Source organism: Desmodus rotundus, chromosome 11, assembly GCF_022682495.2.
Source record: "Desmodus rotundus isolate HL8 chromosome 11, HLdesRot8A.1, whole genome shotgun sequence".
Classification (NCBI taxonomy): domain Eukaryota; kingdom Metazoa; phylum Chordata; class Mammalia; order Chiroptera; family Phyllostomidae; genus Desmodus; species Desmodus rotundus.
The window spans coordinates 83,769,219-83,795,404 of NC_071397.1; the positions used below are offsets into that span (position 1 = coordinate 83,769,219).

Consider the following 26,186-nt stretch of genomic DNA (forward strand, 5'->3'; position numbering starts at 1 on the left):
TGCTTCTGTTTTAGACTTACTGCAATATGTTGTTTTGTTTGAAGTGTAAGCAGACACTCCCACTTCACACAGACATCTCCCGGAGAACAGGACTGTTTAAACAGCCTTTCCAGATAATTCTGATATTATTTTCTGATACCATAACAAAAGTTAACAAGTGGTAGCTGCTTAATCGCTAGCTGCAATATGGAATCCGAAGCCACATCAATATTTTTTTGCATATTTTTACATTAAAACTCATTGGTATCTGGTGAACTACACTCTGCGCTGGTCATTTCTAAACTCTTGGTTCATGGACTTACGAAGATCTTCCAAATATTGACACATTTCATTTACAAAATATTTTAAAATCACATTGTTAATATAACCACTGATCTCATTGAAAAGTCATTAAATACTGGGAAGCAATGACGCCCATTCCTACAGATAAAAGTTTTCCAAACTCCTAATTTTTGCCAGAAAGCTGGAATTCTATCATTAATAACAAACAACAGTTTTTTTTTCCTCGAAGTGACAGGCATACTCTCTTCAAGAAAATGTGTCCAATCCCAACCAAACTGTTCCTTGAAGAAAATGATGTACCATTAAAAAAAAATTGGATAGTACAGCTCACAACTCAGTAAGTACTTTTCCTCAAGACAATCTTGATACTTCAGTGTGCAGAAGTGCTTTACGCATACCTCCCATTTCATCACACAACATACTAAAAAGACATATGCTCAAGGGTTAATATTTAACAAAAGTAGTGTCTTCTACACATACAACATTCGTACGTGAAGCTGGCTTCTTTACCGCATGGCAGCACAGCATACATTACCAGTACAGTCTGGTGATACTGCATTGATTTGTGCTAAGGGACCAGTAGTTTATCCACCACTACTGCTGCATTATCAATGCAAATGTCATATAGAAAAAGAGGTAAATAACATATTATTATGAAAATAATTCTGACCTCACAGATCAGGAGCCTGTAGCCCAAACTTTGAGAAATGCTACTACAGAGCATACCCTCTTATTCTACAGAGTGAAATTAGAACACAGCGCTAGGAGGGCCTCTTGCTTTGATGCAACTGCTATATATCCCCTGCCCTAAAGCAGCACTGAAAGTACACAGACTCCAGGTGCAAGTAACATAAATTAGTGCAACTGGCCAGGCCAGGGAATGCAGTGAACTAAGGAAAGCAGGTGTGAAGGGAGCAGCTGCTATTCAGCTCCAGCTCACTGCTGCTACAGAGTATCTGCCAAATGATGCCATCCCCAGATTTTTCTAAAGCTAGAAATCTGGAATTTTCTATACGTTCTCATTTTAAAATGCTACTATGGACTCAAAATCATTTTTTAAAAAATGTTCAGACCAACTTAAAACATGTAGACCATCTACGTACACATTCTGTCCCAGAGGATGTTCTATAGCTAATTCTAGAAAAATGGTGATAAAATAGTAAATGGCAAAAACTGCAATAATGTTCCTTCAGGTTCTCTAGCAAGCAGAGTGGAAAAAGAAGGTAAGGCCATTTCATGGAACATATACACATATATAGGCATTATTGTTATATATTAACTTGTCCTACTTATATAATGGTCCGAGAGTGTTTCAACTGTATGAGACTCCAGATGCCCAGAAAAAAAATTATTTTCATACCCTTAGTGATTCATTATATAATGGCTTTATATAAGATCTTGTTTTCTGGCAAAGTGATTGAAGGTACCAAGACAACTGAAGAGTGACCAAGGAAATTAATTCAAAGAAAATGCAGTATCTCATCCTTCACTGGTGTGTCAGGTATAGTCCCTTACACAGTCCCACAGTATAAATAATACAGGAATTCTTGTATTGTTCTTGTATTATTCAAGAATTCTTCCTCTTTCCTTCAAAAAGCCAGTCATGTTCCTGCTTCAGGAACTCTGCACTTGGTACACTCTCAGTATGTTTTCTCCTGAGATATTTGCTTGGCTGGCTTCTTCGTCACTCAGGTCTCAGCTCAAGCGTCATGCTCTCAGAGGCTTTCCTTCAGCACCTTACTGGTTTACTTATTTATTGTAAACATTACCCAAAAGAACGAGATTCCAGAGAACAGGGAAGACCTGTTATATTTTTACATTCCCAGCACCAAGATAACTTTTGATGCACAGCATCAATATGTTTGTTGGCTGGAAAAATTAATGAAATATTTTAAATCAACTTTGCTCTAGTCTCTTTCCACTCCTATACAGACTACCAGACAGACAATCCTACGGCACAGCTCCAAATGTTTGTTATATTTTAAAGAACAAGCTTCTAAGTCTAGCATTCAAGATTCTTCTCAGATTAGCTCCAAACTCCCTTCCCTGTCTTACTGTGACCAATCTAAACTTGAACTCTTCTACCTCCACATTTTCGCTCTTTTCTCTCTCACCATATTTCTCTCTTAACTATGTCTGTATGTTAAAATTACACTCTTCATTCACAACCCACCATAACAACCTCTCCCTTCCTACTCTATAAGCAAATGACTTTTTCTTTCTGTGTACTAGTAGTCCTGGTTCTATCATTTGAGTTACTTGAGTTATTTGTGCAATTATGTTAACCACAGCACACACTCCCTATACCCCTGGTTCCCCACTAAGCTTCTTGGGGGCAGAGACAATGATTTAGTCATAATGGAGTCCCCTACAACCTAGCATTGTACTTTGCACGAGGTAGGCACTCTAGTGCTGAAAAGAATTGCTCCACAATGGTGCTCATGCCCTCCAGATTTACCAAATTCAGTTAGTCTTCATTCGAATTCAATCTTTTTTTACTTGAAAAGATCATTTTTACCATTTTTTAAAAAATTAAATGTTTTCTAATAATAAACATTGTTTGCTTTGTCCAGGTTAAGATTTTACATGATCCATACATATCATGTTGCCACCGCAATACACTGTGGCGAGGAGAAAAAGTCAAGGAAAAAAGTCAATGTCAAAGATAGGGGTATACACAGTCTGCCCGGAAAAGGTCCAGCCATTGTTAATATTAAGGAGAATGATTTGCACAACATCCATGGCAGCCAAGGAGAGTGGCAGCCAAGGGGAGTGGACTGGAACGTGCATGCGTGAACAATGCTGACTTCACCGGACTAGTCAGTGGGGGTGGTAGACACTTTTGAGTGAGCATGTGTACTATGCGGCTCTTGCATTGAAAATCACTGAGCGAGTCGAGCAACGAATCTGCACCAAATTTTGCGTTAAGCTTGAATGTTCCTCTGCAGAAACTATTTGGATGATTCAGAAGGCTTTCAGGGACGATGCAATGAGTGCAGCACAAATAAAAGTGTGGCACAAACGTTTCGAAGATGGTCGAGAATCTGTTGAAATCGATCCACATTCTGGAAGGCCTGCAACAAGCAGAACACCTGAGAATGTTGAACATGTACGGGCTGCAATCAACAAAGACTGGTGACTGACAGTGTGAGAACTAGAAGCTGAACTGGGGATTCCAAACACTACCGTGCCTGAGGTTTTGATGCAGAATCTTGGCATGAAACATGTTGTGGCAAAATTCATTCGGTGGCTTCTGCTACCAGAGCAGAAGGAACACGGCGCTGCAGTTGCTAATGACTTGATTCAAACCGCTACCAGTGAACCAAGTTTCCTCAAGAAGGTCATAACTGGAGATGAATTGTAGAGTACTAAAGTGAGGTCCCAAGGTGCCTGCTCTGAAGGGGACTGAGGCGTCATTGCCCTATGTACAAAGTTTCTGGTATTTTCTTCAATAAATGCTTCCATTTTCCATATTACATGGCTGGATACTTCCTGGAGAGGCCTCACACATCAAACCCTTTCAGCATGACTTAATTTTCTTTCAAACACTGCTGTCAACAAAAACTATGTGGACACACTAACCTCTAGTATTTTCCTTTGTTACAAAAACAATTTAATTTAGATACTTAGCAGAGTCCAACAAGCAAGTGGGTAACTAATATCCATTACTGCATTCATGGCACATATTCGCATTCCTAAATGATTCTAGCTATTAGTGACCAACTCCACTGCCAAATTTCTTCACTAAACTCAGGTCTGAAGTGAAATGCAATCTTACCAACCCTCTCCTGATACTTAGTTGTACTAGAGCAAGTATCTCAACTCACTTTCACTACATTACCCTTCTTATTTAAAACCTTTCATCTTATTGCTTGGCTTACACAACTCAAAGGATCTTTGATTGCAAGCCTGCTTCCCAAGACCACATTGCTTCTTTGCTTTCTCCTGCTATGACTTTATCTTAACTTTTACGTAAATACATGGGGATTGCCCTTAGTTCTTTTCTTCCTTTCAATAAGACCTTCATACCTCCAGTTCACACAGCAACCACTGTCCTATCTCAGTTAAGGATGAGTTCTTCAAGTCTTTCCCCAACAGTATCCTTAGGTAAAATAAAAACTTGTACACATTTTTATGTTGACAAGTGGCACACATTAATTTACACACCACTTCAAAAATAAGAAATGTATAAAAGCTGTCATAACTACTAGAGCAAAATAGCAATATCAGATTTTCTTGAGCCCTACTATCTGTATCAGGCACCAAAATACCTAAGTACTGGATAAGAATTAATCCCCTTTCTATACTACAAGCAAGTAATTTGAAAGAGGTATATTTTTCAATTCAGTAACTTTTCAGCAGAAAAAGTTCAAATATATTACATATATATTCTTTCCCCCTTACTAAATACAATGATATTCAACACGATATTGGTAACTATTGGTGGAAAGGACATTAACACTGTAACGGTATAGATCACTGCTACAGGACTTAGAAGCTTGATTATATTCAACAGGCAGATTGTATTCTACCTGCTAAAGGAAAGAACTGTAAGAAATGTGTTGAGTTAAATAACCAACATAAATGAGGATTGAGGATGATTTTAAAAGTTTCTAATGTTCTTGACTTGAATTTCTGAATAGTATAGGTAATTAAAGAGATTCCTCTTAGTAATAATATCCGACTCTTGATCCTTTAGGCATAAATTTTACTTGCTTTGGGCAATATACACTCCAATTGACAGTCTACTATGATAAGAGTAGTATATATAGACCAATAAATATTTTATGGCTTATAATCAGAATGTCATTAGTTATCTAAACAAATAAAACACTTCTGATAGCTTCAAAATGTACAGACTTTCTGATATGAAATATGATATGTCTGCCTATAAAGTTTGTTGGCAATTCAATTAAATTAAAGTCCCAAATTCCCAATTAAAATAATTTTTGGTATTATCTATATTAACAAAAAAACCCAACTTTAAAAAAAAGGACTGAAATACAGATTGAAGGTAAAGAGAAAAAGAACAAAAATGCAACAGTACTTTCAAAATACCATAAACCATCTAAAACTTAAGCTTAAAATAGTAGTATTTGTCTTTGGAAAATATTGGAGCATGGGGAGAGTCTAGTAAAATAAATGTGGCCAGTAAACTATACTTAGGGTGACCATAAAATTTGCATCCAACCTGAGACACCTGCAAGAGGGAAAGGGGGCACCATTTATAGTTATGTCTGGACAAAAGGCATACATGAGCTGGTCCTGTCTCAGGCAAACCCATTAAGCCAGTAAGATGCACAGAACAACATGACAAGTCAATGTTTATAACACATCTCCTTACAATATGCCATATTAAATATTAATTTTTGATTAAGGAGTACTATTTTTCAGGAACCAGTTACTAGTATTCAAACCCTTCTGTTTTCTTACTTGGAGACCTAACTAACTATTCTAGAGCCTCAGCAACTCATATTTAATCAAAAATTTTAAATAGTAATGAAAGTTAAGCATTTAAACACTGGGCCAGACATAATTTTAAGCACTTAAAATTATGCACATAAACTAGCTCATTCAGTCTTCATAATGAATTTTTAATTGAATTTATTGGGGTGACACTGGCTAACAAAATGACATGGGTTTCAGGTGCACAGTTCTACAACACATCATCTGTGCTCTGCATTGTGCATTCACCACCCAAGTCTCGTCTCTGTCACCATTTATCCCCCCTCTACCTTCCTCTACCTCCACCTCCCCACGCTACCCCTCCCCTCACTGCAATCACCACAGTGTTGTTCGTAACAGAAATTTTCCTCCCTGAAAGACAGGGACCTTTATCCCACTTTTGCAGATGAGAAAACTAAAGCACAGAGAAGTCAATATCCCGCCCATCATACAGTAAGTGATGAAGTTGAGGATTCCAGAATGTGTGTTTACCTCCTGCACTATGTCACCTCTATTGCTCCTTTAGTGGGAAGACTTGGGAGCCCGTAATTTTTCATAAACACATAGAACACAGAGAAGCTCTGAACTGTCTGCAGTCAGTGAGTAGACTCAGACTGGACAGGTTTAAGCACCTGTGATATAATTTCTGGTTCACTTCTTTACCAGTGAGCAGGCAGCAGCAAACCCTGCCCTAGGAAATTTCTATTATTTGTGATAAAGAGAAACCCATTCATTGCACTGTTATTATGATGTTTTAATTTGTGCTATGGGCTACTGTGTTATTACGGAGTGAGGATGATGACAATAATGATTATGATAATAGCTAGCACAAATGGTGTATATACATGGCAGGCGCTGTTCCAAGCACAGTAACATATTAACTAATATCATTCTCAAACCAGAAGAAGTAGATACTGTTTCACCCTGGTAAGCGTGCCCAAGGATACACAGTAAGTAACAGAACCTGGATTGAAACCCATGCTCTTAACAACTGTTTTATTTTATAAAGGATCCTATTTGCCCAGAGGTAAATTAATATAAGTTGTATTATAAAAGAGTTCTATGTTATATCATAAAACAAGAGCTGTAAGTTTTTTGTGGATAGGCCACAGAATCAAGTTTTGATAACTGCTTGCTATGTAAATATAGCTAACTCAGATATTTCACATTTCCTAAACAAAATGCCAAGGCTAGATTCTACATCTAAGATCTTTCATAGTGCAAATATTATTTATCTGAATACAAATTTCATAAAGTCTATTACATATAACTATATGTACAAAATGCCCTGTGAAAACTATTTCTACCACAGTACCAGATGTAGATTATTAGCCACGTGCCCCCTTTAAAAAAATGACACAGATGTATGCTTAAATATGAATTGTTATGTTGAACAAAAATATAAATAGTTAATTTGTGCTGGGGATTTACATGGGAATAATAAAGTCATTTGCTAAGCCTCGTCCTATAAATCTAGCTCCAAAGGAATAAGATCTGATGTGAAATTCAAGAATCAGTATTTTTATTCTATGAGTGTTTTATGACGGTTTTTATTAAACATTTAATAAACTTTCTGTATTCTAGTTTGTTACTGTCTTACGTTCAATTATCCACTTTGTAAGAAGAGTACCAATTTAATTATTGAAAAAAATAGGGAAATAATTTGGCTTACTGTATTTGTTTTATAACCAACACTGTAGGAACATAACTAATAACAATAGTAATAGCTAACAGCTTTATATAGCACTACTGCAAGTACCAGGGACTCTTCCAGGTATTTTATGAATTAATTTAGTCCTCAAAACAATCCTATGAGGCTGGTGCTCTTTTATTCCCAATATGCAGATAAACTAATGCCCTAAGAAACTAAGGCCCAGAGCAGTTAAGTACTTGCGTGAGGGTAAGAAATCCTTAGAATTAAACTGCATCTTTAAAATTCTATCAAAGATTTTTTGTTGACTAAATGAGGGAAGAAACAAACAAAATAAAATAGACGATGATGATGAAAAACTACCACTTAGAGTGTGGTATACTAGTATTTATTTAAGACAATTCTCAAACAACCCTTAAAAGCAGGCATTGTTATATTCATTTCACAAAGCAAAATAGTGAGGCAAAAAGAAAGTTCTTGCCCAAGGTCAAAGACCAGAAAGAAGCAGGGCCAAAATGAGGCCAGCTTTGTGAAACCCCTAAGCCTGGCTTCTTCCATTATGCCAGTGCTTCCCAAACTTCAGACACTAGCATATCACCTTCACAAATTCTGCCAAGTCCATGGCTATTTGTGCTACTATGTTCTTAGTATTTCTTCTTTAGACAAGACCTTTTAAAAAGTTAATAAAATTTATTTTAAAAGGAACTTGTATTCCAATATAAATGGAAAATATGTATCACTTGAAATAGAAGATAACAAAAACGGTAAGTCAATGGAAAAAAACCATTTTAATTTTTAGTTATTTGATTTTTAAAAAATTGTATTTGTTTATTTTTAGAGAGAGGGGAATGTAGGGAGAAAGAGAGGAAGAGAAACATCGATGTGCCAGAGAAACATTGATCAGTTGCCTCTCCCATGTCCCCAACTAGGGAACTGGCCCCTGCAACCCAGGCATGTGCCTGACTTGGAATCAAACCGGTGACCCTTGGGTTTGTGGTTGATGCCCAACCCACAGAGGCACACCAGCCAGGGCAAAACTATTATATAATTTCAGCCTAATACCACTGTCTGCAAAATTGGCTTGTGACTACATCAAAGCCTACTAATTCTTTATTAAAAGAGTAACCTGTGTTGGAAAGGTGTTAAAAACTTCCAATTACCAAACTAAAAACTTCCAAGTACCCAAATCTCCTTAAGCAGATTTGAAAACCAGTTGAAAGGGGAACAGCTCTCTCACTACGTGCTTTCACCTCTTGTTGGGTATACAGCCCCTACTTTGGGAGACGAATCATACGCTGCTGTACTGCCTCCCCTTAACTCAAGTATGCAGCCATGTCTGCAAACTTTCTTGTACTTACAACATTTTTGAGACTGCTTTAACACAAAAAGGAGGCAGAGTGGTTATTAAAATCTGTAACATTACAGGAAGGTCTCATCAAAATGCTCTTAAGAACTCACACATCCCCTGTTCTCAAGGAACTTTTAACCTAGCTGTAAACAAGACATACAATTGAAATAGCTAGGCCATGATGTAAGGCTATAATCTTATATATCAAAATGGTTGGTGTCTTGACTGAACACAAATTTTGCCATCAGAAGGAGCTGGATTTGAATCCCAACTCATGTCAAGCATCTAGCCTCTGGGGACAGGTTTCTCAGCTGTAAACCAGAAATAGTACCTATTCAAGTTTAAAATTGAACATATCTAGCCCTGGCTGGTGTAGCTCAGGGGATTGAGTGCGGGCCTGTGAACCAAAGGGTCACTGGTTGGATTCCCAGTCAGGGCACATGCCTGGGTTGCAGGCCAGGTCCCCAGCAGGGGGCATGCTTGAGGCAACCACACATTGATGTTTCTCTCCCTCTTTCTCCCTCCCTTCCACTCTCTAAAAATAAATAAATAAAACATTTTAAAAATTAAACATATCTAAAATTGCTCAATGCCTGGCCCATAATAGGTGCTATATGATTAGTACTTGCTACTCTATGAGTTGAAGAGAGGTTTATTATGCATTCAAAATATTTATGAAGTAAGAAAAGTCTGATATGGACCTTAAAAAATGGACAGGTTTTTGGTCAAGTCAAAACAAATGACCATACTGGGGGCGGAGGGGTGGGGCTGGCACCTGTAGATCAAAGCAGGGATTGTAATGATGACTAGGTAGCAAACGGACAAAGCTAAGGTAGTGAGGGCTCTAAACACCAGACCAATCTTTACTGAATATTTGAGGAGTGGCATATAATTTTTTAGAAATTCACATATAGTTTCTTAGCAATTACAGAAAAGCTAGTTAAAATTTAGGGGGCAACTGCAGTAGTGTAGCAACGAGGTGGTCAGGGCCTGGATAAGTAACGCAAAGCATAGAAAAGGGTGACAAGCTGAGACCTTTCGAAGAAAGAAAACCTTGCAGGCTGTTTAGCATCATGGCGAACAAACAGAAGTGACACTATGCACCAAGAAGTTAGTGTCAACTGCAAGGGAAGTGGTAGAACAGATTAAGACCTAAGAAAAAGGTTACTGGATTTGCTGACTGGGATAAAAGTGAACTTTCAGAGTATCTTTTTTAAAGGGGGGGGGTGGGGGGAGGGTAATGACAGAATTAGATTATTCAAGCTTAGGGAGGGTACAGGCAGCAGAGAAGAAATCTGGGTCATTTGTTATCTGGCAATAAAAGGAAGAAGAAAAATAAGAAGACAGCAAATGGGTAGACAGGGTCAAATGAACAACACAGGAAACAAAAAAAGGAACACTATGCAGAAAATAACCATGATACAATACAATTAGTAACTATGACAATTCTGTTTTTGTCATTTGTTAGGTGCCAAGTGAGAAACACTAAGTTTGCACTGGCTTCAGAATCAAGTCTTGGGGTAATCAGCAGAAATGTGATTAGGGAAGTAAAAGATTTCTATGTCTAGGGGTTCAAAACTGTGGGTAGTAGAAAATCTAACCATAAACTCCCTTCTTCTGGTTATTAAATACTTAGCTTTTTAAAGGCAGGCACGGAATATAGGAGGCTCTTAGATTTCAACGGTTTCCCATCTGCAGTTTTCACTGTTATGTGAGATTTATATGGACCGTGACGAGTAGTATAATTTGTAACTTTGACGTGTCCCAAGTATCAGTGGCCTGTGCTAAGGAATGTGCTATCCCTGAGTGGTACCATTGTGAGCGTGCCCAGCACCCTCATCTCTACATGGGTTTGTGGTCTTCCACTTTCAGCCAGGTACGATGGAAGTTGGCAGAAGCTGTGCTTTGTTACATTTTATAAAAGAATGTACGATGCCATTGCACCAAGGTATGCAGATTCCACCATAATTTATTTCTTTAGTTGCCAATAAATTTTAAGTTTTGTTTCTTTTTAAACTTACAATCACTCTTCTATAAAATAATAGGGAAAAAGGGAATAAGGGGGAACTGACAAAGTTGGTCAACAAAGCAGCAAAGTGAGAGAGCTCAGAATATTTTTTCCTGTTCTTGCCATCTCCTTCTTGTCTCTTCTCATGCTTAGAATATTGACTGCGGTGGGGAGAGAGCACCCGAAGTGCTGGCAGTGGAACGTCCAAGGCTGTAAGCTTCACCATGTCCTTTTTACTTCCCTGGGTGAAGGGCCCAGAATTGCCGTAATTCATCACCCCAACTGCATCCCCAGATGCAGAGCAACAGCAGAGCTAAGCGAGTGGCCTGCTCTAAAAAGTTGGCTATTTTCTAAATATCTACCATGTGATTGTGCTGCTCTAAACATTGTGAGGTCATGAAAGAACACAAACCTGAATTTTATTCAGTTTGCTTAAAATACTCTTGGGATGTAAAAATAGTGGAAAAGCAGCTAAGCAGTGACATAAATGAAACAAAAGGCAATAGATGGTGTAAAACACTTTCAAAAGGATGGGCAAACGAAAGTCTCGGAGTGAGGGTGAGGATGTTCAAATTAAATTTCCAAACCCTACGAAAGCTAAGTCACAGTCTAAAAAAGGAGGAGGATGGAAGCATGGAAGTTGGGGGAGGGTACTGCAGATGAAAAAAGTAGCATGAAGAAAAGAAACTGATAAAGAGCAGTAATTGTGAGAAAGAGAAAACAGATTTGCGGGGTTGGAACACAAAGTCTTTGTTAGGAGGAGAATAAGAAACAAGACTGTGAGATGTGAGGGTGAACTGGCAGATAACTTTTAAGCAGGGTGGGCATGACCACTTGGATTTGATATGCTCTCCCTAGTATCATGCATTTTATGAGAATGCTATGCTCTCCCTGAAAAACCACTGACCTGTTCTGTTCCCTTATTTAAATTAGTTGTCTACCACTACCTGTTCATTGTCAAGTTCAAGAACAGGAAATTATACTTCTGAAAGGCAGAGAAACTCATGAGTTTACTACCAAAGTAAACCATGGTATCTTAAAAAAATTAAGAGAATAGCCTTTAGGTACAGTACCTTAAAGAACAGTTATTAATATACATGCTCAATATATCTGACTAGAGTTACATGAACAACTTTAAAAGTATTCACTAACATACAGTCTAATTGAAAGATCGATACAATCTGGTCTAATAGGTTTCATATTGTTCAAAAGGCTCATTCATTGGCATTTGGAATGTTTAAAGTGGGGTGATAAAATGAAGAAGTTAGGCTAGGACTCTTCAACGTACTGATGAGAAGTAAAGCCCCGAAGTGCCAAATTAAACAGTCCAATACATTTCGGGTGCCTACCGTGAACAGAGTGATCTGGGGGAGAGGAAGGATAAGCTAACACTCGACTTCAAGTTGCTTGCCACCTATCAAGAGAAACATACACACCTGAATAGGAGGCCAAAAGTACAAGATACATACACGTACAGACAGACAGACCGGTGTGGGAAGGTTACAGGAGGGTTATCTGGTTGATCAGGGAAAAGTTCAAAGAAGAAGTATGGTATTACACAAAAACAAAGATGGTATTTTTAGTTTTGAATTATTATTTCAAGTACCTTTCTAATTCCATGAAAGACAATATAATCTTATATGGATGTTTCTTGATGATTCAGATTATTTACAAAATATTATACCTGGTATGAAAATTATGAAGGAAACCAAAGGACTATAAAAAATGGGTAAGTTTGCAAATATCTCAGTATAAAAAGGAAACTCAGCATGACAGCAACCACACAATCTGTACTCTTGTGTCTGGCTCGTTATGTTTTTCACATCCATCTCTGTTGTAGCGTTTATCAGTAATTCACAGAACAGACTCCATTGTATGGTTATACCATGTTGTTTATCCATTCACCGTACGATGGACACTCTTACTGCTTTTCAGTTTCTGACCACTGTGAATAATGGTGCTGACAGACATTTTCACTTCTTTGTGTGCACATTTTCATTTCTCTTGGTTAGATTCTAAAAGTGGAATTGCTGGTTCACATGGTAAGCATACAAATATATACAACAATATGTCTAAGTCCATTTTTTAAAACATACAGACATCCAACTGTCCCAAATTATTTGTTGAAAGCCTATCCTTTCCCATTTGAACTATCCTGGCACTTTTTTAAAAAACCAAATGATCATACATGTAAGGGGTTCATTTCTGGACTCTCAATTCTGTTCCACTGATCTGCATGCTTATCCTTAAGCCAATCTCACATATTCTTTTTTTTTTTTTCAAATAACTCACTTTTTAAAAATCTTCTTCTGAGGATATGTTTATTGATTTTAGAGAAAGAGGACGGAAGAGAGAAGGACAGAAAGAAAGAAACATCCACGTGAGAGAGAAACATCCACCGGTTATACGTGCCGCAATCAGTGATCAAACCCACAACGTAGGTATGAGCCCTGACCAGGAATCGAACCCACAACCTTTTGGTGTATAGGACAACGCTCCAACCAAGATACCCAGCCAGAGCCAATCGCATGTTCTTGATTACAGACTGTAACTTAATTTTTAAATTAGCTAGGGTAAGTCTCCTATTTTGTTTGTTTTCAAAATTGTTTTGGCTGTTGTAGGTCCTTTGCATTTCCTCATAAATTTTAGGATCAGCTTGACAATTTCTTCAAAAAAGTCTACTAGGATTTTGTTGAATCTGTAATCAATTTGGGTAGAACTATTAGTTTATTATTCAATCTTCCAATGTATGAACACAGACCATCTCTCCATTTTTTAAAAATCTTCTTTAATTTCTTTCAGCAGTGTTTGTAGTACAAACATCTTGGTGCTTCTTGTATTACATTTACTCCTGAGTATTTTATTCCTTTTGATGCCACTGTGAATAGATTTGTTTCTTACTTTCATATTCAAGTTATTTCTCACTACTGAACTGTTAATCTTGCCTCTGTTTGTAGAAAAAGTAGAGGCCATTAGGCTAGAATATCCTAATTTCCCTCCTCCAAATCTATATACCACTTGCCTCCGTATGTGTGTTCTTACTTCTTCCCTCTTTATAAAATTGAGGATGATACATTTCCTACTACAGAACACCCTCTGTGCAGTCAGGATCCTGACCTTTCTTGTTTACCCGAGGACTTCTCTCATTTTCCTTCCTTCCTTTATTAATCCTAACAACTAAAACCATGCTTCAGTGCTTCTTACACTCAACAAAGACTTCCTTTATATTCTCATACATCTCTAGCTTCTACCCCATACCTATTTCCTTTCATAGGCAAAAAAAAAAAAAAAGAAAGAAAGAAAGAAAGAAAGAGGAAGGAAGGAAGGACACAAACTACCTATACATCAAATTTCCAGTCCTTCATTTATCTCAAGTCACTTAAATCGGGCTTCCATCTCTATCAGTCAATGAAACTGGTTCAACTCAGTTACTGATGACCCATAGGTTGTCAAACCCAATGGACATACTTCTGCCCACATCTTCTCAACCTCTAAGCCAAACTCAATATAGGTTAATATCCTTTTCTTGAAATTCTTGCATTACTTGCCATCCATAACATGATCCAATACACATTCCAGTTCCCCTACACCCACTATGGCTCTCCTTCATGAGCCTCCTTCCTAGCAGCCTCCCAGCGTACCCAACTCAAAAGGTGGTGCATTTCTCGAGGTTCTATTTCTAGCTAATTCTGTACCCTCTACAGTCTCTTCCTCAGAGATTTCACTTATTTTCATGGCTTTAAAAATCACTAACACACTGATAATCTTCAAATTGACACATCCAAGCCAAATATCTGCGTTCCTCAAGATTCGTTCATCCTCTCTGATAGAGGCCTAACTTGACAATCTCACAGGCTTCTGAGAACTCAAGATTGACAAAAGGAAACTTAGGATTTCACCATTTTCCCTCGGCCAAAATCAAACAAACAAAAAACTCAAAAAACCCATTCCTTCCCAGCCATCCAATAATGGCAACTTCCAGCAACATCCCTGAGTTGTTCCCTTTCCCTTGAGCTCTACATCCAATCCATTTACATGACCTCCTATTTCCACTACCTAAAAACATCTCAGATATGTATACCCCTCTTCATCCCACCGCCACCTCGCTGATGTAAGCCGCCAAGCCCTGCCAGAGCGGCTGCATATGCACTGGCTAATCTACTGTACTGTTTGCCCCAGGACTCCTCTGTAAGGCAGGGTAATCTTTACAATACGTAATTCGGATGATGCTACCTGCTGAACAAAATCTTTTCGTGTTTTATAATCCAAACTCCTTATCACTGTGTACAGGGCTCTACAGCCATTTCCCCCTCTTGCTCATAATGCTCCAGCTTTTCATTTCCTCAAACACATGAAGCTCTTCCCAGCATCAGGCCTCTCACATGCTGTTCTCTTGGTGTGAAACACTTCCTTCTCTCTCCCTTACTCCATGTCCATGTCTCCTCAGAGGCTTTCCCTTATATCTAAGTAGGTTCCCTTGTTTCCCACAATTCTCTATTAACTATACACAGTGTTTTTCCTTTGTTACATTGGCACAAATTATAATCCATGAAGGCAGGGGAGATTTCTGATTTTTCACCACTGCATATACACCCAATATAAACAGTAACCACAAAGAAGTATTTATTGAAAATACACAAAACTTAATGATGACATATGTTCATTCAGCATTTCACAGATCCACCAGCTCTTCCTTAAAACTTTCTTATGTAGTGGTCTGTGGAATGAGCTTGACTAGGTTGGGAGAAGGCTGGCAACCTCAAATTATATGCAAAATGTTGTGTAACTATTTTTTCTAAGCAGATATGTGTGCCAGAACCTCAAAGGAATCCACAACCTAAAAGAGGTTAGAAGGAGATACACAATCTAATAAATTCCAGTTTCATTATTTAACAAGATAGACTCAAATTTAACATACAGTCAATTCCTGAAACAAAATGGAGATGTAATTTTTTCTGAAGCCTAAGTCCTATACTTGATCAAATCCCAATGAAATTTGGTGTGTGGTATGAACTTAGAAGATTTCTGAGCCAAACTTATTACATCCTGATTTTTTTGCCATATCTTTAATGCATGCAACCCATCAGACGTAAATTCCTTACACAGAGGTAAAGAAGGGAAAAGACAAATGAAGATGCACCTATCACAGGAAAGACCACAGAAAATGAGACATAAATGAGGGAAAACATCAGAAACATCAAGTCTTATCATCCATTTAAAATTCTAGGTACCTTGAAGAACTAAGCACCTACAAAGCCTTTGAAATTCTCCTATACAAATCTCCCCCAAAAACATTAAAAAATCAATTCCAGTGTCAAAATCATGAAGAAACTAATTTCAAGTTGTGTGCTACTTTCTTAATGTTGTGGTTAGAGATGCCATCCCCTACACCCTTGTTTGAAAATCCAACCCAATCATTTCATGGAGTGAGAACTAACGCCCAGACATTAAGTGATCCATCCGTTCAATGTCACAAAGCTAGCTAAAGACAGGACTGGAACGTGCCTCCCATTTTAGTGCTCCGCATACCAACCTCTCATGCTCCTTTACAGCTCCTTACCACGTTAGCATGAATTTCCAAAATACTAAGACTAACTGTGGGAAAAGGGTTAAGGAACAACAACAACAAAAAAGACCGAAACTAGCACAATATGATATAAAAAAGAGAAAAAATTTTAAAGTAACTATAACACTACAGTAAGCCATTGAGACTTTTTTCACAATGTAGAGGCATGGTGGGGGGGAATGGGGTGGGAAACACCCACAAAAACCCAGAATTTATTTATAAAAAATTGTGTATTTATTCTTACATATTTAAACTTCAGTCACCTTCAAAATACTATCCATTTGATGCAATGCACCTATCGAGATGTTTTTCCACTATTCAAAACAGTTTTTGAACTTGTCAATTTTGATGCCGTTTAGTGCTTCTCTTGTTTTTTGTTTCATCTCTTCCACATTGGCAAAACATTTCCCTTTGAGGACTTTTTCATCCAGGGAAACCAAAAAAAAATTGCTCAGGGTGAAGAGGGAGGGTGGGGCAAGGGGTTCATGTCGTTTTTGGTCAAAAACTGCTGAACATTCAGTGTGGTTTAGGCAGGTGCACTTATAAACCACCCATCATGAAATGGGAAAACATGCCAAAGGAATCTTCAAAAAAATTCACTGAAGCTGAAATGCAGCCTCTCACAACAACGCCAGATGGTACACTGATACAGATGGGTTCCTAGAACACTCACCTAGTGGGGGAAGCCTGTACTACAAGAGGCCTGCCCTCCAAAAGCTAATTCCGGGTATTTCTGGGTGCCCCCCAATATGTTTTTCAACTGTATATAAAAAAGTGTCTAAGGCAAGATTACTTTTGAACTTTCTTGTAACTATTTTGGTGATTCAGAAATTACAAATGAACATAATCACTATTCCAGAAGAACAAACCTGACATTTATTTGGATTAAGTTTATAATTTTCAGCGCATAATGAGTCTGTTTCCCTATTTTAATCTTATCACTAATGAGTAGCTCTTACAATTAACAAATTTTAAGAGAAAGACAAAATGATTTGTTTCATTGTTGTCACTCCCCCCCCATTAAATTAATGAGTTATTCAAATATTCTACCAAGATATCCCTCAACACAAATGATCTAAAAGACTTTTCAGCCTCATTAATAGAGTACATTGTTTATAAGCTTCAAGAAAGGAAGAGTTAGTACTGGAAACTTTTGTCAAGTTATTATGCATTTAAAATCTGTATGATGTTTTAAAAACATTTCCCTATACAGAGGTTTTAAGTAAAAGCTAAGAAAACACAGTGTGGTAAATAGTACATCTTCCCTAATCTTTAAAAATAAACTACTTCTGGAAAAAATGATTTTTAAGCCACCGAATATTGTCTTGCAGAGCAGACAGCAAAATTCCTTACAAGTAGATCCTAGGAGACAGATTTTTCTCCCCCTGATCCTGCTCCTTTATGGTGTGGAGCACAATCCTATCAAGTGTTAGCTAATCGCTTTGTGTATTGCTACACTGTCTCCAAAAAACCCTCTGCAAAGTCAAAACAGGTTTTACTCTGCTCTTCCAAAACAAGAGTAATTAATGAGCATACTTTAAGATGTTTGACAGTTGTAGTAATGTAAAAGTGTGTGCCTGTGTGTCCAGGATACCAATTACAAGAATCTTCCTATTTCTCTTAAGTGGCTGTGTTTCAAGACATCATCATACATAAAACTATTTACTACATAAAGGTGAAAATCCATATACATGTAAATAGGAAGAGAGACTCTATTCACTAACAAATTATTTAATTTCTCTACCTATCAAGTTCTATCTAGTTAGTACCACTTCAGAGCTGTTGCGAAGATCAAATGAATTCCTCCATGAAAGTTATTTGCCTGGTAAAAAGAACATAATAAGCACTCAATGAAGGCCAGCTCCTTCCTCCTTCAGTTCTGGGCCCTCTGTTCTTTGTTCCTAGGCTCATTCCCCCAGATGACTCAGCCATCTCGTGCTTTTATTAACAAATGCTGAAAACTACTACATCCCTCAAAGTCCTCATGTGCAGAGATGCATGCCCACAGTGTGAGAAGCTATCTGTCCCTGTCCCGAGACACTTAGGTGATAAAGGAAGAAGTGACCCCAACACCTGGACTTCACTGTAAGAACCAGCACTGAGGTGGACAAACCTCCACCTGTTTCCAACTATCTCCTGGAAATTTGCATTGCTATCTCGAAATGCCTGAAATCAAATTCATCATTATCTCTTTAAAAATCAGGCCCTCTTCCAGTCCCTTTTCTAACTGAGTAGGGTCCAACAGAACATAATCCTTGCCCTATTCTTTTGTCATCTCAATGTCACCAAGTCTACCTGCATAATCTCTACTGTATCTCTGGCCTCATTTTCTGCCCCTCTGCCACCAAGAGTCCAGGTTAGACTGTCTCAATCTCACCACTATTGACATTTTGGCCCAGATCATTCTTTGCTGTGGGGGTTTGTTCCCTGTATTGTAGGATGTTTGGCAGCATCTATCACCTTTTTCCACCAAACGCCAGTATACCTGCTCCCTCTCCCCAGTTATGACAACCAAAAATGTCTTCAGACAGTGCCAAATGCCTCCCGGAGGACAAACTGCCCTCACCAATGCCTTCCCTCCTCCTACATTGGAGTACCTAGGCCCAGTTCCTCATCGTTTCATATATGCATTTAGAAAATCAGTCCCCAAATTCATCTCCAGTCTCTTCCCTCTAACTCCTATCCCACTGATTTCCTAAAGAATTCCTAAACCCCTGACCAGTGTAGCTCAGCTGATTGGGCATTGTCCTAGGAAGTGACAGGTCACAGGTTCGATTCCCCATCAGGGCACATGCCTCGGTTGCAGAGATGGCGTGTACATGAGGCAGCCAATTGATGTTTCTCTCTTACATTGATGTTTCTCTCCCTCTCTCTCTAAAAATAAATAGATAAAATATTTAAAAAAGAAAGACTTCCTAAAGCACTGCTTTCATGAGTCATTTCTCGTACATCTACAACTCTGTTACCTTCACAATTAGTTTAAAGCTCTCCACCCAGCCTTGATAATTTGGCCTCAATTACACATTATCCCACAGAGCACCTCACACAGTGAGTACCCAGCAGACCTTCAATAACACAGAACTGTTTGTTCAGCCAGCCCCTCCTTTTCTATGCTAGTGTGGCTGCTCTGGTTTGGATGCCCAATACCTAGCAGCCATTCCAGACCACCGGGTGCGCCTCCTTCTCCAGCCTCTACTGTCCTCCTCACTCAAAGTCAAAAATGACCGTGAGTTTCCACTGCCTACTGAAATATGAAATCTTCCATCTGTTCTTTAGAGTCTTTCCTAGAATAGTCTAACTCTATGATCCAGTACCCCCAAAACACACTCTACCTTTGGCACAACCTACCGGCTAGTCCTTGGAAAGGTTCCTACACTCTCCACCTTTGGTGGTGTTTTCTCTGTCTGGCAGTCCTCTTAATCCCACTGCCCTCCCTCCACACTAATTTAAAGTCCGTCTGAACTAAGAAGACTTTCCTGATCATACTTCCTGTGTACCTTTCCTACGGTATTCACATTCTGCTTTATGTTACACATGTATTCCTGTAGTTTACAAGGTCCCTGAGAGCTTCTTACTCTTCTGATGCTGTGGGATGCCTGGCCCAGTGCTAGGCAGGTAACTCAACACTGCATGTGAGTTCCCCCCTTTGAAAGCAAAGGAGGGCGTGTTTTCAGACAATCTCAAACTGCCTTAAGGGAACTAAATCCACATTCTCTCCCCTTTGTCTCACATTTTATATCTTAAGCCAGTTTTTAAGTAAACTGCCTTCAAGATACCCAGATTGCTATTTAGTATAAATTACTGTAAGAGTTCTGTTTTAAGGAGTTCCTATAGCTTCCAACTTGTAACTGAATCCTGAATATTTATGCTATTTAAGTTCTCTCTTTATACAAACAGGCAACAGAAATTTATTTTTCAATGTTAATAAAATTAAGCAAAACATGAAAATAACTGGATTGGATTAAACAAATTTCAAGCAAAGGTTAATTAATGCTAATTTGTCTATCCTAAGTAATACATTCAAAGTCCTAAAAAAATGAGTCGGTTTATTTCAGTTCTTCTACCCCAAAGACATAAACCAAAACAGAACATGGGAGATCTCTCCTTGATTTTAGCTCCTAAATGGCCTGAAGGTATGTTTTGTTATTTCTACAAAAAGACCATGTTCTGACCAGACCAAAACCTTTTGAAGACAGTATTCCTTAGCAGGGTCAGCCAACAGCAGGCCCTGTTTTGCATGCCCCTGAGCTAAGAATGGTTTTTACATTTTAAAGGGTTGTAAAAAAACAAAGAATATGTGACAGAGACTGTGGCAGAAGAAAGCCTAAGTAAGACCCTTTTCCTTGTTCAGCAGCATGAATCTGAGACTCCCAGTTGTTGGCATGTAAGACACCCAACTTTTCCTCCCAAGATTTTTAAAAAGCAATGTAAAACATACAAGATTGTGTAAAAAAAAAAAAAAAAAAAGTACTCATTCAACTTAGTCGTAGTTACTGCAAAGGTAACTTCTAACACAGAGACCTGTGTGGATTTTTATACTTCCCAGAGTTTTTGTTAGAAAGGACTTGACTGTCGTTCTAGAAATGAGCACACTTAGGCTCGGAGAGTGCAAGCGCCCGACCCAGAGACGTAGCGTGAGTTAACAAGAGTGGAGCCAAAGACCCAGGCCTGGAACTCCTGATCCCCGCTCTCCGCAGTCCACTGCATCACAACCATGCGCTTGGCTTTAAGTTCCGGAGACCTGGATAACTAGCTTCGATCACCATAAAGATGCAAGCTCAGGCCCTGTGTTCCTGACAGGCTACTTAGACAGACGCTTACCAGCAGCTAGGAATCATTAAATAGTAACATTAATGCCCCCCGCATACGTGAGACACGAACTTCTAGGAAAACGTACTCCGCTGCTCCTCCGGAGCTACAGATTGAGGCAAACAGGCACGTCTGACCTCCAGCTGCTCAACACTTACCTCGCAACCCAAATCCACAACTCTCTCCAAATGCTATCGAACGCCAATCCAAGAGCTGTCCCATTTACATCACTCACACGCTGCACAGTTAACTACAAGCTCTTTCCAGGTCTTCTTGAGAACCACTAGTTAGAAGTTCACACTCTTTAACCTCCCTAAGAATTTAGCTTCCTTAGAAAAACTACTTCTTCGATGTCTAAATCTAGAAAACCCACTTCATCGCGTCTGCTCGGTTTATCCTGGAATTAAAAAAAAAAAAAAAAAGCACTTTACCTAATACTAGTGACTTTACTACCATGCAGAAACCGCAGACCTACGTGTACACCCAGACCAGGAGTCACAGACACGGTCACAATGCAAGATCCTCCATCCGAAGTTGCTCTCCCAGGGCTGAAAGTCACAGATGCTGGGGGACAGCCGAGAGGGGCAGGTCCCGGGCTCCTCAGAGACAACAAATACACCCCGGCCCACGGAGTCTCTGCAAGACTTTTGTCCTCTGAGAGCGACCCCCTCCCCCTCGACCGCGGCGCGAGCGCGGGCGGCCCGGCACCTGCGGCCCCGGCCGGCCGACCCACCACGGCGGCGGAGCTGGGGAAACCGGCCCACCACAGGCCCTCCGGATCGGCGCCCACTCCCGCCCCCCGGGCGGACCGCAGGAGGCCGGAGCTGCGGGGGAAAGACCCCCTCGGTGGCGGGCAGACACTGCGGGAGACCGGGGCGGCGACGTTACCTGGAGGACCACGTCGTTGGGCAGCTGTGCGGCCCGGAACAACTCCAGCACCCGCCCGTTGGCCGCCACCTTCTTCGTGCTCTCGATGTCGCAGTAGGAGAAGAGATCCGAGTAGTATTTCTGCTCCGCATCGCTCAGCGTTAAGCCTTCCATCTTCGCCGCCGGCTCACGGCCGCCCCACCCCGCGTGCAACACCCGGGGCCCGCCTCACGACCCCGGGACCGCGGGGGGCTGCGCGTGGCCCGGCTTTCTCCTCGCCCCGAAGCCCCCGGGAGCCCCAGCACCGACCTCACGCGTGCGGTGCACCCGAGCAACAGGGCCGGAGGTCGCGAGGAGGGGGCCGGCTGCGCTGGCTCGGCGCGCCGCCGCCTGCGAGGCCCCGCGCAGTCCCGGGCTCGGCGCGGCGCGCGGCTCCGGCTCGGTGGCCGCGGGGAAGGAGGCGCGCGAGGCACTGGCGGACTCCGCCACCGCCCAGGCTGCAGGTTCGAGTCCCCCGGCTCTCCTCCGCTTCCCGCTAGGCTTTCGGCCTCGGTTTCCCCTTCCGTCCACGCCCCCGGAGCGGCAGCGCTTCCCGGAAAGTTGAGTGGCCTCGAGTCTAAAGTTTCGGGGTCTCTAGGCTGAACGCGGCCGCCGCTCCGCCTCTCCTCGCCGCCATTTACTGCGCCCCGGCCCGGCCCCCAACGCGCCCGCACCGCCACTGACAGCGGCCGCGCTCCAGACCCGGATGTGAGGACGGGCGGAGAGAGCGCGAGAGGGAGAGAGAAACACCCACCGGGCTGGTGCGCCGCTCCCGGGAGAGGGGGCCGCAGCGCCCCCTGGCGGCCGGAGCCCCGCGGCGGGGTGGGGGGGCGACCCGCCAGCCCCCCGCTGGGCGCTGGGACCCCCAGGGAAGCCAGGACGGGGGGCAAAGGCCTGCAGCTCAGGGAGATCCAGAGAACTTAGAGATCGGGGTGCCGATTAGAGTGTTTCGAAGCTTCTGGCGCTAAGGGTTGAATAAGCATTCGACTGAAAGGGAACAATGTTCAGGTATTGTATCCCTTCGTACCTTTTAGATGTCAGAAGTTTCCGAGAGTAAATCAGCATTTCTGTGCGCTCTGAAAGGGTTTGAATACCCAGTCCCTTTGGGGACCCTCCTTAAACAGACACTAACACTGCGACTTAACTCCCACTCTTGTTTTAAGCCCTATGTACCTGAGAAACAAAATTGGCTGAAGGAAAACTGACGGGCTCTCTTCTTTGGACAAGGTCGTTCTGGTCACCAGGAACTTCGTGCTGTATAGGTTTTTACCATCAGCTCTATAAACCTTTAATCTCTCCCTGTGTGGAAGTCACGGAGTTGCCCCTATCTGACAGAGAGGATTCTTCGGGTAACTCAAGCAGATCTTAACAAGAGTTTATATGTAACAAATACGAAGAATTTATTTCCAAAATGGCAGCAAGAATTACACAGTTTTGTTTTTTTATTTTGTCTTCGCATGTTGCTCCCCCAAGTGCTGTTCCTGCACATTATTACAGGTTCGCCATCCTTTAACTGGAATTCCAAAATTCAAAAAGCACTGTAAACTCAAAGCTTTGGGGTAACTCTTTGACAGCAAAACCTGACGCACCTCATTTGGAGCCAAGAATCTTAACTCACGTGTAGCTATCCATGTAGTCTTTACACCACTCAGTGTCAGTATGTATTCATGTTACCCCAGGCTTTAATGGGATGTTAATATATACACTGTTACAGGCGTATTACCCTTCCTTGTTTAAAAAAGATGAGGGACCGTGGAGCTCTGAGTATTTTCTAACTTGAACAGTAGCATTTTATATAGATACGAATATGACATGCCATGAAGCTCAGATTTCCCTAAAACATGCGATTTGCCACAGAGAGACCTCCCACACCTCTAACAGGGCACCTGCCAGAGGCAATCAGAGCCCCGCAGGGGGGCTGTCCTCCCCAGGCACAGTGGGGTAGGGACTGGCTCAACCGACTTCAGCATCGGTTCTCTCCACCCCTTTCCCTAGGCCTTGAAGGTCTTTCCTGCCCCAGGGCGGTCCTTTCTGCCGCCTGAATTAGTCTTCCCCCAGACCTTTGCCCGGCTGGTTCTCTCTCTCCATTCAGGTCCCTATTCATGTATCACCTCTTCCGAGAGACCTTCCCCCAATGCCCTACCGCTGCACTCGACCCTCTTACCTGAATTGTTTTCCTTTATAGCACTTTTTACTACCTGACATGAAAGTATAGATCCATTTAAATTGTTAATAGCCAATAATCATGGAAAACTTACTAGGTTTCAGGCACTGTTCTAAAACTTAACACTAATTAGTTACCATGTTAATCACAACGACCTTATGAAGTAGGCACTGATAGTACTTTTATTTGACAGAAGTGGAAACTGATGCACAAATGAGAGAAGTAAGTTATAAGCCCCATTGTTATTAAGTGTCTGCATCTGGAATTCAAAACCCAGTCTCAACTCCAAAATCACTATCCTACAGTGCCCTTCTTACTTGTTTATTAGTCCCCACCTGCCATCCCTGCGTGTCCCAGAAAATAGATGTCATATTTTATATGTCATATTGGCATAGCTCCAAGGCCTAGTGTGTGGCACAGCGCACTCATCAAGAATGTATTGAATAAATAAAGGGACAAATGATATGACAAGCCAATCAATACCATGATCTCCTAGTCGGTCTCCCTAACTCGAGCAACCTCCAGCTCCGCTTCTTTGTAGCAACCTACAATAATTACAGGATTGCTTCACTTCCAAGTTCTGGGATTCTGAAACTTCCTTCTCAGTCTGTAACATGCTATCCTTTTACCCTCTCACCTCCCATTCCTCGAATAAGCCTGCTCATTATAACCTGCAGGTTCTGCTCTCTCTGTCCAAACACATAACTCACGCATTCAAAAATCCACTTGGAGCATCTCTTGCCAGGGCAGGATCTTCTCCTCGGGGACCAGTCACTCCAGGGACCTTACTGTCAGCCACACCAAGGACGTGCGGCCGCACCCTGGATGCACTGTCCTTCCTCCCTACCCCTTGCCAAATGCTAATGCTGAATTGGCCACACATGCGTTACAGGATGTTGAGGGGGACTCTTCCTGTGGTCCTATTGCTCTGTGAGGCTTTCCTAATGGAATAGGACATAGAGTAGGAGTTTTCCTGTTGATGACCAAGGGCAAGCTGACAAAAAGTACCACATGTTCTAAAGAAAGACAATCAAGTCAGATCTCCTCTCCCCTAAGTAAGGGCTTACTAAGAAGCAACCAGATGGGCCCTACAGCCAGCAGTCATTGCCTCAGCCTCACTGGCCCACTCCCCAGGGCCAGGGTGAGGAGTCCTGTGTCAGGGTGAGAGACCCTCCCGTAGAGGCAGGGGCTCAAAAAGCAGGGAGGCCCCCAAAAGGGAGACCTGCTCAGCCTCTAGCCAGATACTGGGTGGGCCTGATGCTGGAGGGTTTGACAGTTTCACAAGTGAAAGCATTCTTTCTCTATATCTATCACTTAAATTTATATCTCCAGGTTTGAAGGGAAAGAAATGATTTAACACGTGGGCTCTTTGAGGTCAAGTCTATTTTCTTTCCTTTATACTTCTAGACATATCAATTTTTAAAAGTGACATCAGCAGAAAGCTATTTTAAAACAGATGGTCCGTATTATTATATAGCTACATATTTAAAGATATGGGTTTTCAGGTAAGATCAAGTAGTTGTTTACTGCCAGCAAATATCAACTGTTTTTTAATTGGGAATCTTTTAAGTTTTTAAAATAAACCACATACAGTATTGTTCCTGGTATGCAGTTCTGAGTTCTGACAAACATATACAGTAATGTAACCACCAGCAAAAGCAGATGCAGCACCATTCTGTGCCCCCCATTCCTTTATATAGCCCCTTTGTACTAACTCTACTCTCTACTCTCGGCCCCTAGTCATTACTTTTTTTACTGTTTCTATACTTCTGCCTTTTCCAAAATGTCATACAAATAAACCATGTGGTCTGTAGCCTTTTATTATTTTTTTTCACAGTCAGATGGGACGTTTATTATAAAGCTGGGTCATGAGGAAGGGCTTAGGATGGAAGGAGCCACAGGAGAGCCCAGGCAGGGCTGCCTTGGCTCACTAGGAAGTCAGAGGAAAGGGGACCCTGGAGACAGGTTCAGGGGCTTAGCCCAGGACAAGCTGCGGCTGCCTGCTGC

The 26,186-nt window shown here is 41.1% G+C and overlaps 1 protein-coding gene across 11 annotated transcripts in view; it reads right to left on the reverse strand.

The window, feature by feature from the left end:
* The window catches only part of REPS1 (RALBP1 associated Eps domain containing 1), a 76,193-nt gene extending 53,465 nt beyond the window's left edge, over positions 1–22,728 (reverse strand). For 9 of the 11 annotated variants that reach the window (XM_053914139.2, XM_053914144.1, XM_053914140.1 and 6 more), the window contains exon 1: positions 21,998–22,728. In XM_053914139.2, the coding sequence (XP_053770114.1) occupies positions 21,998–22,150 (153 nt within the window). In that variant the 5' untranslated portion in view covers positions 22,151–22,728. The remainder of the gene's footprint in view (positions 1–21,997) is intronic. The other 2 variants (XM_053914143.2, XM_053914141.2) reach the window with 1 other exon arrangement.
* Positions 22,729–26,186: the final 3,458 nt, after the last annotated feature.